General features: G+C 35.2%; 1 protein-coding gene across 5 annotated transcripts; it reads right to left on the bottom strand.

Moving 5' to 3' along the window:
• Positions 1-998: 998 nt before the first annotated feature.
• On the bottom strand, positions 999-14427 carry LOC111807323 (COP9 signalosome complex subunit 7). 5 transcript variants are annotated; one of them, XM_023692997.2, is made up of 10 exons: positions 13981-14427; positions 11833-11908; positions 4832-4920; positions 4039-4128; positions 3180-3224; positions 3027-3097; positions 2532-2670; positions 2397-2430; positions 1528-1636; positions 999-1142 (listed from the first exon to the last, which is right to left on the bottom strand). In XM_023692997.2, exons 1-10 carry the CDS (start codon positions 14137-14139, stop codon positions 1121-1123), a joined length of 834 nt encoding a protein of 277 aa, XP_023548765.1. In that variant the 5' UTR covers positions 14140-14427; the 3' UTR covers positions 999-1120. The 5 variants fall into 5 exon arrangements, with proteins under 5 accessions (XP_023548765.1, XP_086984992.1, XP_023548764.1 ...); XM_087128866.1 differs by having other exon boundaries at positions 1528-1633; XM_023692996.2 differs by lacking the exon at positions 2397-2430 and having other exon boundaries at positions 1528-1633; positions 13981-14426.
• Between the last annotated feature and the right edge of the window lie 1654 nt (positions 14428-16081).

The following is a 16081-nucleotide window of genomic DNA, read 5'->3' as shown; positions in this document are numbered from 1 at the left end:
AAATAAAATTTCTCCTTTAAAATTGAATAAAAGGTTAAAGATTCAATCTCTAGACAAGCTTAAATGCCGTGAGACAAATTCATAGGGAGAATAAATAAAAAATAAATAGATATTATATAACCAAATATACAAGTTCATTTTACACAATTCAATTGCTTTTAAATGTGACCTAAGATTGCAAATGGTAAGATAATAAAAAAAACACTGAGCATGTATGTTTGGTAACAGATTTAAAGCCAAATATCTATTTAAAATGCTTTTTTGATAACACTATCTAAAGTCTGGTGCCCGATTATGAATTCAATTTCAATTATTATTAACTAATTTATGAACATCTTTTAAGTTTATTTAAGTTTATAATGAATAAACACCAGTTATTGTTACCATCTTAAAGTTCTCATCTTTTTCAGTATAATTCTACGTTCAAATATTTCAATTTTAAAACCTACTTACATTAAAATAAAATAAATAAATAATAAATAATAAATAAATATATATATAAAACAATTTGCCAAGCTGATATTTTTATTGAATCCCATTAAAAAAAAAAAACATGATTGGAGGTGGATAAAGCCACTAAAAGAAGCCACAATTATAAAATAAAGAAAGTCCAGACTGTCATACCCCAATTGTATAAGAAAAAGATTTAGCGATCATTCTATCTCCTACCAAAAATAGAGCAGCAAAATCAAATACCCTTAAAAAAACCCTAAACCCAATCCAACTAATGCATTGAAAGCAAAGTACAGAATCAGAAAGCAGAACACAAAGAACAATTCCATGAGGTCCATACACGAATAAGAACATGAAGTGCATGAAAATCGTGTAACATTTCTAATAATTGTTCGGTTCTCCAATTTACTCAGATCGAATCAAATTGAGTTTAAAGAGACAAGCTATCGTGTATCGGATAGGAACCTAAAGCAACATGTTCATCGTTCTAAAGAAATGAGGCTTAGGGAGACCATCTTTCTCCAAAATCCGAAAATCAACATCTGTTCTTTTTTTGTTTTTTGTTTTGTTTTGTTTTGTTTTTTTTTTTTGCCAGGAACAAAAATCAGGCAGTTGTTTAGACATCCATCTTACAAGAGGTTGTTCTTCAACTCCCACATGCACATCTCTATGAAATTGGATGTCGCCTCCTGTACGGTACAATTTAGGCAAATATTAGAGCCACCCAACAATTCTTACTCTCATCTCCAAACTTTTTGGAGCATGTACATTAGTTTCCTACTTCAGAAAGCTTTTTATTAATGTTATTTTTTAAAATTATATTTATTTAGTCCCCACATTCAAAGAAGTTTTTAATAGGTCATTGAATTTTCAGTTTCATGTTTAGCGGACTCCTGTGTTAATGGGGTAAGTTTTTTAGTGAGCTGATCTCGAACAAAATGTTTTAAACTAAAGAAATTAATGGCCGATCTCCAGACATGAAATAGAAACAACCCTCCCATTCAATAGTATGACACTAATTGTGTTAAACATTCTAACATTTCTTGAATGCAGCATAAGAAGGTTAAATATTACCTCTTTGGTCGACTTCGATCTTCTTCATAGTCCATTACTCCACCAGGTTCAGAGTAGATCTCCTCATGCTCTCGGATGTCAATGTTGGCCTGCTCACAGTTTGTAACTTCTGCCACAATGTAAGTAAGACACATCGACTAATATATCCCAGTATTCGAGTGAAGAGTTAGCGCGTTTTATTTCAATATTTTAGCCACTGAAGATTCAGAGGAAATAGGACATGGACTAGATGTTAAGATTAATAAAATCTGACTTGTCTGTACACCAGCAACGGCAATTTTGTCCCACTTTCATTTTTCCATTAAAAAAAACACGCAAAAACGAATTTCATTTTCCTATCAAGAAAGGCTCACATCTTTGTAGGTGCAACGAGAACTACCACTTGACATTTCAATGTATAAAGAATAAAATCTCAGAAACAACATAAGAACATTCTTTTGGATAACCTTGATTAAGAATTTCTGCATTGATTAGCCTTCGTTTCAAACCATAGTCCCAAATAATGGAGGCTTGTTTAGCTTTCGTTTCAAACCACCATAGGAAAGAAGCGAAGGCTAAACAGAGAAAAAACAAGCACATTTTAAAAACAAATAAGATGAATGCAGAGTTTGATAGGGTCCGTTTTCTACACTTTTTGATGGACAGAGAACCAACAATTATCAAAATTTCAGATTAAATTAGATTACCTTCGCTTCCATCTATATCAGTTGGGTTTTATCAACGTTTTTTTTTTTTTTTTTTTTTTTTTGTTATGTTAGTTCTAAGAGAACTGCTCATGCATTATCCTCGTAACATAATTTTCTCAATAAATATTGGTAGGAGAAGTATTCAACCATCAAAACAATGAGACAAAACGTATTTCAACTGACCTTCAAGGAAAGTGACTCCTTTACTTCTTCCATCCTATCCTTGTTATATTATTTTCTCAATAAATATTGGTCTTCCATAAAACGAAAAGTAAACAACCATCAGCAGCAATTAAGACAATACTTATTTCAACTGACCTTCATGGAAAGTGACTTCTTTACTTCTTCCACCCTATCTTCAACATCCTTTCGGTGTTTCTTGTCCAATTCACTCATATTATCAGCCCATTTTATCTTATCTTGAATTGAGACCAACAAATTGTCTGATGTAGTCAACCTAGATACACATAGAAATTGTTAGGTTGCAAATAGATGTGGCACCCAGCAAAAAACAGCAACAAGACAAGGGTGAAAAAATTTGAAAAATCAACTAATAAAATAAATAAATAAATACAAACATGCACACATGGAACTATGAAAATACAAATAATTAAAAAAATGTGAAATGAAGTAGCAAACAATAGTAGAATAATTGATACTTGAGGTTGCAAAAGAACCAGTATCTCAGCAATTGAGGATAAAACTTGGTAATGCCAAAATTAATCGTTCCTTGCATACACAATAACTTCTTGCTCCACAAGTGCTTTCTTAAAAGAACCTGGCCCCCATGAAACTTAAAACAAGTAAATTTACCAATTTGATAGAGTTCGTATCATGCCCCCAAGTTGCCCAGGTCTCAAATCTCTACCGGCAGCAAATTGGACCTGCGTGTTCATATTAGGACATCAATGAACACAATTTCGAAAGCCCATATGCTGAGATCAGGGCTACAAAGCAAACACAGACCTCAAAGCACCTTCGCAACTGATCCAACTTTCCTCTGACTATTCCCTGAAAGCAAATATGAAAAATTTCAGAGAAAATACACTCCTTGTCCATGATGTATCAAGGGCATTGGACATTGCTCATCTTCCCTCCCAGATAATCAGTAAACAAATCAATAAATTAAAAATCTTAATGTTTAGCAAGTTATGCAAAACCCATTCAAGAGGCGAGACCCAATCCTAAGATAGCAGTAGGTGCAAACAGCCACTGAGCCTGAGGGTTTTGGACTTCCCAGAATTTATCTGGTATTAAACCCTTTAAATTTTCACGTAAATGACAAAATGGCAATGTTATGAGTGTTGTCCATATTTGTTGGACATGCATCAAATACTTATTTAAGTACAATAAATACGTGACAACATTTGTAAGCATAATGCATACAATTGTGTTTATATAACCTTTTTTCTATGTATTCACTTCCAAAAATCGGACCAAAACAGAAATATAAGGAAACAAAATTAGGGTAAATTATATCAAACTTGTTTTCATGTTAAGATATAAATGCCTCAACTTTAAATTAAAATAATATATATCTTATTTTAGATAAGTAATATATATTTAAAAATGTGTATTCTAGTACAAATGCAGACAAACAGCAAGATAAAAAGAAAGTTGATCGAGCATATGTATGGGTTATTAGGTTCAAGAATTTCTTTTCCAGGTACTGACATTCCTAATATTGGTAAGAAGAAGCAATGAAGTCCGGATTGGTACTAATATCATAATACTGGCAAGAAGAGTCAATAAGTCCGCATTGGTTCAAGTATCCTAATAGTACACTAGTAAGAAGAATCAATTACGTACAGACAGTAGAACATACCGCATACATGCATTCATTAATAAGAAAATCCTCCAGTTCTCGTACATTTGTAACATCTAATTCCTGCATTAGTTGGCCATAGGCTAACACCTGGGAATGAAATCAATAGTCAGAATAGAGAAATAATTTAACGGTGAACGCCAGGAATCTACATTTCATCATCAACTAAAAGCTTTTACATTAAAAGGTCTTCAGAGATTCTTCTCAATATAAGATGATGTTTTTTTAAGCTAATCCAACCATTATAGGAAAAATCAAAAGCAAGCCACGCAAGTCTCGAAAGACCCTTCCTTTTCATTTATGAATGAGGTTGTTTCTTTATTTTTTTTATTTTTTATTAAAAAACAAAGGCCACATTTTTCTTCTTTTGACCTCATAGTTCAAAATATTATTATTTATGAATCAAATTATTTACTGTTGCTTAAATATAATACACCTTAGTTCACTGATGCTCGTGATTAGGCTTCAAAGAGCCCAGAACCCCTCTAAAAATTATTTTTAATAATAATTAGTTCTCAGATTTTAAAATAATTTTCCCAATTAACGTTTTTCCAGAACCTTATAAACTACCAGAATTCAATATACCCACAGACTATTGCACCACTAAATCCAGCTTAATGGCTGGCTCTCAGGGAAACAACTATTGGCCATGAACCATATGTTGTAACATCAAGTCCAACAAGTTGTTAGATCCGGAAAGGTGAAGCAGAACAGAACGACAAACTATTTTAAATCAGCCAGATATATCTTCAACAGGGTTAAAGAAACGTGATTGAGTGGGGAGCAAGAACACCTTGTTTGTCTCAGCCAATGTAAGGACAGTAAGTTGCTTTAGTTTGAGGGCTTGATCAGAGCCTAATTCTGGAAGGCGGCTGGAATTACCTGCAAAATATACCATTGACAAAACTTGAATTAAATTTGGTGCAGTCATCAAGAGTACGCACTTAGACGTTGAAGTATAACAACGAAATTGTAGCTAAAGACAATTAATTGATGGAAGCAAGGTTATATAAGTTATGATTTTTTCAATGAAAAAAATCAGATTTTCCTCAAGAAAATAAGGGCATACAAAAAAGGAAAAAATAAAAAAGAAGAGTCATATAAAAGAAGGGGCTCAAATCAAGTAAAATGAGACCTAGCGGGTAATTACAAAATGACTATACACCAATGTCTAAAAAGAAAAAGAAAATAACAATAGACCAAAAAACTTTGAATGATCTCTCTCACCCATGGAGATTGTATTGATTTCTCTTGCCCAACAAACCACACAAAAAAGCACAAGTAGCTGGAAAAAAAAAACATTTTCTCACAAAAAGGTGATGAAGGAGAAGATCCTCAATTGTCTCCCTGCCCATGTGAGAGCTAATGAAGCTATAGCCAAACATCTCGAAGAAGCCACACCAATCAGCTCGAGCATAATCACGACTCAGAAGGATATGAGTAAGGTCTTCAACTGCCTCCTTAGAAAGAATAGAACAATGCAACCAATCCAAAAAGGACCCTCTACCCAAATCTAATTGAAGGTGTTAACTCTTCCGTGCAAAACCTACCGTACAAAAAAATTAACTTTGTTGGGAATTTCCACCCTTCACACTGAGGAGAAAATAGAATCACTATCTAGGGAGGTATAAATCAAGAAACAGGAGAAAGAGCAGCAGACAATGTCCTTCCAAAGCCAAAAATCTCTCTCTTGGACCAAATCCCCACAGAGATAAAAGAGCCAAGGCATCCTTTGTTTCGTGGTCAACGGATGACATAACCTCAAAGAAGAAGTTGAAGACTTCACCTAAGAAAGGATCAAGGCCACTTAATGATTCCTAGTAGAGGACAATAGGTATAAACGAGACAAGGAGCATAGGGATCTATTGCCCAACCATTCATCCTCTAAAAAAATAAATCTCTCTCCCATCCCCCACCACATTACGAATAAACAAGGAAAGAAAAGGAAACTTAGCCTAGATAACTTTTCAAGGGTTTTAGGAGGTGCCTTCAACCCCACAGCGAGACCTGAACTTACTAACATAACCTTGTGTTGAGGTGGCAGGTTGATGACAAAGTCACCAGGGCCATTTAATCAACAATACCGCAATTCTTTCCCTCACATTACAACCAGCCGATTTGACTTCAGTACCTACTATTAGACCATGTGAATCTCCCAATAACTAAAGGGGCTCAAACAAAGAGCAACTAACCCGCTTAGAATACCACCCCAGGCTCCCAAGGATTCAAAACACACCCACCCCACCTTTCTTTTTCCCTATATACTCTTCATTACTCTCGACAACAACTCCCTTGCTTAGAATCTACCAAAATAATGATACCTTACGAGAGATAACCTCCTTCACCAATCACCTTTTATTCCTACCTGAATCCTCACTTTTGAGTAAACTCTCCGGCTCGCATAATTGAGGGAGCATTTTATATTTTTAGCTCACCTCCCTCTATTCCCTCCCCACTTGGTTTACTAGAAGTTTTAGCTTTCCTAGACGTACTCTATTAGTCAACTTAAGAAATTCCACACGACTCTCCCCAAGGCTCCCTCAACGAGAGGAGAGACCTCGGCCCCCAAGGAATTATCCAAGGGCTTACCTTTGATCGTAGTCGCTTGCGTGCCAACTAGACTAAAAGAGAAAACATGGATGACCAATGGCCTACATAACCCCCATTAAACAACACATCAGAAAACCCTAGAGTTAGACATGACAAAAGGGTCTCATGCAATGACCAATGGTTGAACTCCCCCACTAATCCACATTTACTCTCAACACTGGGCCAAGTAGCATGCATCGAACTTTTCTCCCCCAAAAACAAAATCATTGGATGAGGTACAACACCATAAGAAATTGTGAAAGAATTGAGAAATAAACAACAAAACGTGTAAGGCAAACACCTAAACTGACCCACCCCAACGACAAAGAAAAGGGAAAGGCCAAGAACACCAAAATGCCCCCCTCGTTCACCTTAAAAATGGAAGCAAATACTTAAAAGAAGCATATCCTATATGAGTGGTCGGACCTTTCGTGTTGACTTGAGGATAAGTTGGAGAGGGACCTCAATGATTGAGGATACCCCATTCCAATCAATGCTTATTCTGTTTGAGCAGACCCATAGAGGAATTTCCATAACCGTGCTACTTACTACCCAATCACATGGGAATCCTAACTAACGTGGGTTGTTGGTCCCCTTGCTACCCTCTAGCTCAAACAAAGGACCAATGATAGAAAAGTCATAATCCCTTCTACATTGGGGAAGATAAAAAAAAAAAACAATTTGTCCTTTGGATAACTATCAAAGGATCAAAAAAGTGATATTCAGAACTGACCATACCAACTGGATATCCATTGCCCACATCGTGATCCAAAAAACCATCCAGACCTACCTGCCGATCAACACCCTTGCGAGGCTCGTAACGAGATAGACAGAACCTCCCATCTTCATTTGAACACCCCATACAGTTCACTCTAGGCCCGAAATTAGGAGACCCATCAACTCCCTCAAAACACCCATCAACACACACCCCAGTCGTGGGCTTCCCTATACAGAACCCAAACGGTTCAAATTGATGGTAGGGGAAGGATTAGTTCTCTTGAATGAAGGTAAACTATCAATCAAAAGCCCAACAACATAGGGCCCTCCCATACTCCATTTCGCCTTCAGCTTGCAACTTCTTGGACTACCAAGCTCCCCAACTGCACAATTCTGTTTTGCTTCCCCTTTCTGCCTTTTTTCTTACAATTAAGACATAGGCCCATTTGGGCCATCATCCACCTAAGTCGTTAACCTCATTTATTTAACAAACTCCCACTCGGATCGCAATCCCCCAAAATTGGTCAACGACCCATTTAACTCTCTTTAGGCTTAGCCCACCATTGATTCTAGCCTCCAAAGTCCTTGTATGTACACTCTGTCTTCCCACCTTCGACAATCTTTGATGTGCCTTTGATGGTTTTACCCCATAAAATCTGGTCAACCACTCATCTCAACAAAATGGAGACTCGATGATGGACAGAAACTCGTTGGAATGAACACATTCTTGTTCTCCTTTGCTCTAAATGCCTCATGATAGAACCAAGAATCTTCTCCAACCAATTCATCTTCCTCAGCAAAACCTCCACAATACCCAGCGAGAGAGGACATAAAACCCTTTGTTCTAAAGACGGAATATCAAGCATTGTTATCCATCTTGTTCTAATGAAGGAAGGAATATCGAGCATTATTATCCATCTTCCCAAGAATGACTATCTTCTCCCCTCACCAACCAGTTTAAAATCCCACCTATGAATCGGAAAAAGAAAACTTCTCTTACTTGAAACTTTGAGCATTACACAATCGCCTCTACCTCCCTCTAATCTCCACAAATGCCCACAGGTAGATGGTCACAAAAGGGCTTGATGATTCTCCAACAAGTCTTTAAAAGTAAACCAAGCCACCTCCCCACCCAATTTTTCTATAATAATCATTGAATGAACATAAAAAATGAAGTCCAACATAGCTTCAACCTCCAAATCACCCAACCCTTTAAAGTTAGACTGCCTATCTACCACCAATGTATTAATATTTAAAATCTTTGAACTTTGATTCTCCTAAAAGTAAACCAAGCCACCTCCCCATCCAATTTTTCTATAATAATCATTGAATGAACATAAAAAACGAAGTCCAACATAGCTTCAACCTCCAAATCACCCAACACTTTAAAGTTAGACTGCCTATCTACCACCAATGTATTAAGATTCAAAATCTTTGAACTTTGATTCTCCTATCTCTCTTCGTTGCACCCAAAGGGGGTTTTGGAAGGCATTCTAACAAGGCCAAAGAAAGACTATGTTAACCCCTTAGCTTGTTACCTTCTAAAATAAAAACAACGCTTCTTTGACCTTTGAATCTCTCAATTGAAACCGAACCAAATTTATTCTTCTTGTTTGAGGAAAATCCTAAAGACCATTATGGAAGGGTTCAATCTCCTTCTTCCTCAGAAACCCACTACCCTTTCTAATCTTGCTACATCCCTAAGACAATCTCCAAACTAACAGTATTCCTACCCATTCTCTTCAACAAACACCTTTCTTCCACAACCTAGTTTCGTTAATGAGACACTTTATGGTCTATGTTAACCTTCTTCTTCTGCTTATCAAACTAGTCTCAACTCAATTACTTTTTTAGAGATTTCAGTGAGTAGGTACTCAAATAGTTTCGTTAATGAGACAGTTTATGGTCTATGTTAACCTTCTTCTTCTGCTTTCATCAAACTAGTCTCAACTCATTTTACTTTTTTAGAGATTTCAATGAGTAGGTACTCAAATATTTCACCAAAGAGGAGGTAGAAGAGAGAAGGAGAGAGAGGAATATTATGAGTCACTATGCCCCAACCAAAGTCGCACATTTTGTAAGTTTTAATACATGATACACTTTTTTGAAATATAATAACAAATTTGTAGCTAAAGAAAAATTAATAGATAAAAGCAAAGTTATATAAGTTATGATGCATTATACACTTTTTTAGAAAGCATAACTTACCACACCCAGGCAATTTGAGGCAAAGGCCTAGGCTCTCCCAAAAATAACAATCTCCAAATTCTACCTATCTCCCATCATTTTTTCTTTTTTTCTTTTTTTTTTTTTGATGAGAAGACATGATACTTCCTCAAAAAGAAAAGAAAAACCCAAGAGGCATACCCAAAAAAAAAAAAAAAAAAAAACCCTCCAAAATTAACCAAACTAAAACACAAGATGGGCTACACTCTAGTAGTAAAGCAAGATAAGACATAAAGTTAAACTACAAAAATCATTACACATCAAGATCCAAAGAGAGACCTGGAACTTTCACAACAAACCAAACCTCATCCCAGAACCTCTCAACCCTTTAAAAATTCTATTGTTCCTCTCCCCTCAAAGACATCGAAGGGAGTTAACTAAGGACCTGATCATTTATTGTAATTGTGGTTCATCCTCCAGACTCACTTCATTTATAACCACTCTACTCCAAACTTCTTGAGTAATTATGATTATGCCACTACTAATATGCTACTAATATTACCAATAGTTTCCTACTGAAACTCTAACATCGCAAGTAATTATGATTATGCCACTACTAATATCCTAATAATATTACCAATAGTTTCCTACTGAAACTCTAACACTGCTCTGTCCCTAAAATGTAATCAACTCATTTTGCAGTCAAGGCCACAATAAGACTACCATAGAAATGCTTGCCCCCTCCTCTCACACTTCAAAAACTTTTATAGCAAAACTCATAAGATGTGATGAACTCTTATTATACCACTTCTTCCCTCTTTAATAATTCCTCCATGTTCCTCACAACCTACTCAAGCTAGGCAAGTAGCACAAGACTTGCTAAAAGTAAAAGAACCTCATAGAATCCCTTTGCACAAAATAAGCCCAAAAGCCAACGAAAGAAAAATAAAGGTTGAACATACACATTTTTGAGAAACTGTCAACCATAATTTTTCACTAGTTGTGGATCTCTCTTCCTTCACCCCATTTTAGAAATATCTTGTCCACGTTCAATCGTAGGCAAATTCTTGTCCATGTTCCATGATTCTGGGTTCAATTTTGCAACAATGAAACCCGTTGCCATCACTTGTGGAAGCGGTTGAAGAGTTCAGGGTTGCTAGATCAAAGTGTCTTGCAGTCACCAACCTGTTTCCACTAGAAAATTTCTACACCCAACCCAAAGTGGAAATTGAAATTTCCAACTCGCTATAGACTAAACATTGCATTTCCCGCCATTCTAACCCCTCTTGTCCACATATCCCAATCCAAAATTTTCACAACTTTATCATCGAATTCTTCACTCCTTTGATAGAGAAGGGAAATCAGAATGGGGTAGGCTGTTAAAATTTAATGAGAGAACCAAAATCATTGAGTGGACAAGTGAGAGATTTTCCTCCTAAGGAGCACAAGGCATCATAGGGAGCTATTGTAGGTGGAAAGAAACACAAAAGAACAATTAAAACAAAGAGAAAAGTCATCATCGGTGGTAATGGTGGGGGACACTTGAAAGCATTGGGAAGAGGTGCCTTGTGATTTCAGGTGAGAAGACGGGAAGAAGATCGGATTTCAAGACCCAGGAAAGTTATAACCATTTTGTGTGAAGGATGGGTTCAATTTTCACAAGTGCAGAAATTGCCTACCTTCACCATTCTCTCCCAGTTTGTTCATTCACAACTACTCTTTATTAACCAATCCCCTAAACTAATGTCTAACACAATGATGTTTGTTCTTCAATAATATTTGATTTAACTGAGAGTTGTTTGCATTTTTATGCTCCTTAGAAGGTTTTCAATTTTGTTAATTATCTCACTCCTAATGGGAGTTTTTATCTTCGAACATGCATTTACAGAATCACGGCAGGGGCATAATAAGACTGAGGCTTACACCTCTATGAAGAAAGCATGAGCTTGCCCTTAGTCTTGTGCATTCACAAACATTGTTTGCTCTTGTTGCTTGGGCTTAATGAGGCATTAAGCACCTACACTATCAATAACAACTTCCTTTTGAAAATGAAATGACCAACCACATACAACAACAATCCATATTCGAGTAGTAACAAGCAGACCGAGCATTTATAAGAACACAACTTTCATGAAGAAATATTTAAGTATGCTAGCACAAATTAACTGAAAATTAGGGTGTCCAAGTTCTTAACAAAACAAAACAAAATATGATAGTTTTCTTGACCAACTTATATTTAAAATAAAGGTCTTTTTGCAACATCAGACACACACACAAAACTAATGATAAATTCAAATTATCTTATAAAATTTTAACTCTTACTCTTGTAATCACTCCATGTTCCATATGCAAATAAGCGAAGCAAGTCAAGATATACAGAATGCTCAGTTCCTTCTAGCTGCAAAGGAAGAACATCAAATAAAATAATTTCACTTTCAATTCGAAGAAGTCAAATCAATCCACTAAAAACTTTTGATTAACATCATCACTCTAGTAAGCTAAAAAACATATTAACAATGGGTTATTTCATTTTAAAAATAAATAAATAATGAATAAAAATAATAATACTTAGTTATTTAAAACCTTTTTTTTTTTTTTCTTTTTTTTTTCTTTTTTTTTTGAAAAAAAAGGCACCACCACCACCACTCTAGTAGCCAAAGCATTAAGGAAAAAGGAACCAAGAAAATTGTGGAGCAATTGGCTTTGGTCCATATAGACCATATTTTCTTAATAGGAATGAGAATGGCAAAGTAAAAAGAAAATCAAATGAAATAAGTACAATTGTATGCAACAAAAAGCCAAAGAAAAACAACTCAAGCACTTTGAATGGCTTGGAACTCACCACAAGCTAGGAGTTAGAGTTACCATCTATCATCTTGGGTCCACAACTGACTGAATGTCTAACACATTACCCACCCTTAACATAGATCCCCTTAGGCCCACAACCTCTAACCATTTTACAAAATCATCTCCGAACCTTATCCACACACCCTACACTGCATCAAACAACCCACTCATCTTACGCATATTCCTCCTAACATGATATGTATGCATGGCCTAAGGTTCCTATCCAAACCCACCGTTCCAAACTTTACCTTGCCTTCTAGGTGAAAAGCGTAGAACAACTATTGACGAAATTGAGGTCTTCCCTATAGCTTCATTAGGTTATTGTTCTACCTACTAAAGCAACACCTATAAGCCTTGTGTTAGAGCTACAGTGACAGGTGATTCCCATAATAAGAGGGCAAAAGTTCAAAACTTAGGACACATTTTAGTTGGTAATCGTTTCTGCTATAATTGAAAACCTTTGTCCACCTTGAGATGGGAGACATGGAATCTTGAGAGTATTTCTGAAGTAGGTGGTAGTTGCAGCTTGTATGCCACCTTTTGAGGACCATAAATGAACAATGATACTACCGGACTAGTTTTTTTTTTCTTCCCCTTAGCAGTTGAGGAATGTTGTTGATAAATTGTATGAGCATAGATAATAGAGTCACCAACTTCAAATTGAACATCTCTGTAGTGTTTATCAGTTGATTTTTCTTAAATTGTTGAGTTTGTGTCAGCTGAACATGTAGGACATCTAAGACTGCATCTCTATCTTGCAGTAATAGATCAAAAACGCAAAAAGATAAAGGTGAGGAAGATTGACTACAACAAACCAAGAGTGGTGGTGGGCACCATAGAGGAACTGAAATGAGATTTCTTTTTTCTTTCAGAAAACAAAGTAGAATTGATAAATAATAAGTAAATAATTAGAATAAGAAGGATTATACAATAAACAAAAAATAACATTGATTTATTACAGTTTGATTCAATACATAAGATGTTGAAAAACTAACCAAACAAAACCTATGTCATATGGGTTGGTTAAATTAAGAAGTTCATCAATTTAATTCAATTTCTAACACCCCTATTGTTGACAATGAAAAGTCCCACTTATAAGTTCGTAGGAGCCTTCCTGTTGTTTTGTATAGCTTGGTTTCTGTTACTGTTTTCATTCTTCTTGACAGAAGTGGTATATTTACCGAAAATAATATCATTGCAACTTTAAAATGTACTATAAATCCAACATTACATCATAGCTTAGGCAACATACGTTGGGAGTACGCAGACATACATTTCGGAACAAAAATACATTTCGTAGTAAATGATCGGTAATGATAATAATAATGAATGATGATACACTTCATTGGCTTAGTTTCTCAAGCATTCAACAGAAATCATTCATATCCCTATCGATGTAAATGATCAGATAGAATAAAAGGCCAACTATAAATAAATAAATAATCAGATCGATCGAACATTTTCTCACTTAGTTCAAAATTTTTAGCTTAATTTACCTTCAAATTGCTCCCCAATCAAACAGTCAAAAATTAAAGACAACAAAAGAATACCAATAATAAGTCGCACAAAATAAACCTAGAAGTCAAAAGGCAAAAGGCAAAAGGCAAATCCGTATATTCGAACCTCGACGACGTTGGGAACGGCAAGAATTTCAGAGAAGGCGAAGAGGGAAGGGTGCGAAGTGGCCTCAGTAACAACAGACGAAAGTGCCGAGCCTTTCAGGGAGGACGCTTGCTTTACAAAGTGATCGATGAACTCAGTTTGGTTCTGCTCAATATCCATTTCTTGAGCGAATTAAAAATGTAGGAAAAGAATGGCGAAACAGATGGAGCAGGAAGGGAGATTGAAATCAGGAGACAAGGCAAAGAAATAGGATCATCGAGATGAGTCGAAGCAGCAGCAGCAAGAAAGGTAGCGAAGAAGGCTCAGAATTTTGGTGTGTCGGGGGTTGGGTTGGGTTAGGGTTCTTGAGAGCAGGGAGTGAGTTGAGCGTCGAAGTCGATCACACAGCACCACTCCTAAAAAGTTGTTACGCTACTTCCCGTCCTTGACCCTCACCGCCCCCCCTCCCTTTCTCGCGGATGTCTTTACTCGCAAGTCATTACCCAAACTCATCATCCAAAATAAATTTTCAAAATTAAAATGGAAATTCGAATTTCTAAGCTCGTTCCACAAATAATTTATAAATATAATATTTATTTTTTTTCGAGTATATTATTGATGCACCATCTTATGTTATCGCTAACGTCGTTAATCTACTCAATATAAAATTAAGAGACGTTGGGAAACTGGTGTAGGATCGAGATTTTAAGCTCATCCCGCTTCCCGTTTGGCTCATATGTTTAATAATTCTATTGGGTTAATTGGGTCACACGATAGATTTTTATTTTATACTTTTCTACAAAATAATAATAATTTAGATAATTAATCCCGATACGCTCCTTAGATTTATTTATGGCCCTGAAAGAGCCGTATGAGGTGAAATTTCATGTACAGTTCTGTAATAGCGATGAGAACAGTGATGTTATTATCGACTATGATTCTCTAACAGTTCGAGTACAGTTGATATAGATGAGGCTCTATCAAAATATGGTTTTTGTGGGTGGAATTTGTGGCGTCAACCGCCCCCTACCTTTCTCAAATCGTGGGTTTATTCTCTTTTTCCCTTCTATACCTTTCTTTCATCTTAGCTCTCAACAAAATTAAACTAGGAACTCTATTTTTTTCAATTTCAAAATGGTACGTGTACTGTAAAAGAATATAATCTGTTTTTTTATAAGCTTGCCATAATTTGAATATAAGTTACTAAAACTCGTTCTAACTTGTCGGTTCTCATCCCTGTAATTGGACCGACCATAACCAAATGGATGATCGTATACTCCTTTGAACGTACTTAACGATCATTTTATAGCATGTAACAAAATAAATGGATAATCACACTTTGGACAAACCCAGGTATGTACCGTGGCAGGATACTATTCTACGACTAGACCACATGTGCTTATTAATTTTTAATTGTCCTACTTATTAAAAAATAATAATTATTCTTTTAGTTGTTTTCAAATGTTTTATTGTATATAGTAAAGTAATTTGATGATGATCGCTTTTCAAATTTCCTCTTATTCGCTTGATTTTGGTTTTTGTGGAGTGCTAATATCTATCCAACGTGTAATATGTGGAGTTCGAGGTTCTTCTATAGTCGTCTGTATCTTTTAAATTTTTTATTATTTTATAAAAGTAAAGGATATTAATGCTACTTTAAAATTTTTACGGATAATTTTTTAGCGTAGTATTTTTCACATTTTAAAAAAATTTAAAGGGTATTAATGAAACTTTTAAAGTTTGAGAGTATTTTTTAAACACCAATAAAAGTTTGTATTTTTTAAATACAGTTCCATCCAAAATTAATGATAAAGATATTTAATCTTTTTTTTTTTTTTTAATTTTAAGGATATTATTAAAACTTTTTAAAAATTTAAAAAAGTATTTTTATAAAATTTAATTCTAATTTTGAGCTTCAATATGTTAATATAACCCCTAAAATAATTTAAATAACAAAAGAAAATAAAAAATAAACTATGATATAAGTTTGATAGGTAACCTTATTTGACACGTAACACCGTTTGTTTTTATTGTAGTTTTTAAGTTTCGTTGTTAACTTAAATTGACTACTTAAGATAGCACGTTTGTGTAAAGATTCAATACTGAAAAAAATTAGTTAGGT

The sequence above is a fragment of the Cucurbita pepo genome, chromosome 12, assembly GCF_057944985.1.
Source record: "Cucurbita pepo subsp. pepo isolate OVF chromosome 12, ASM5794498v1, whole genome shotgun sequence".
Classification (NCBI taxonomy): domain Eukaryota; kingdom Viridiplantae; phylum Streptophyta; class Magnoliopsida; order Cucurbitales; family Cucurbitaceae; genus Cucurbita; species Cucurbita pepo.
Note: the sequence above shows the minus strand (reverse complement) of the source record. Positions and strands in the feature narration are given on the sequence as shown.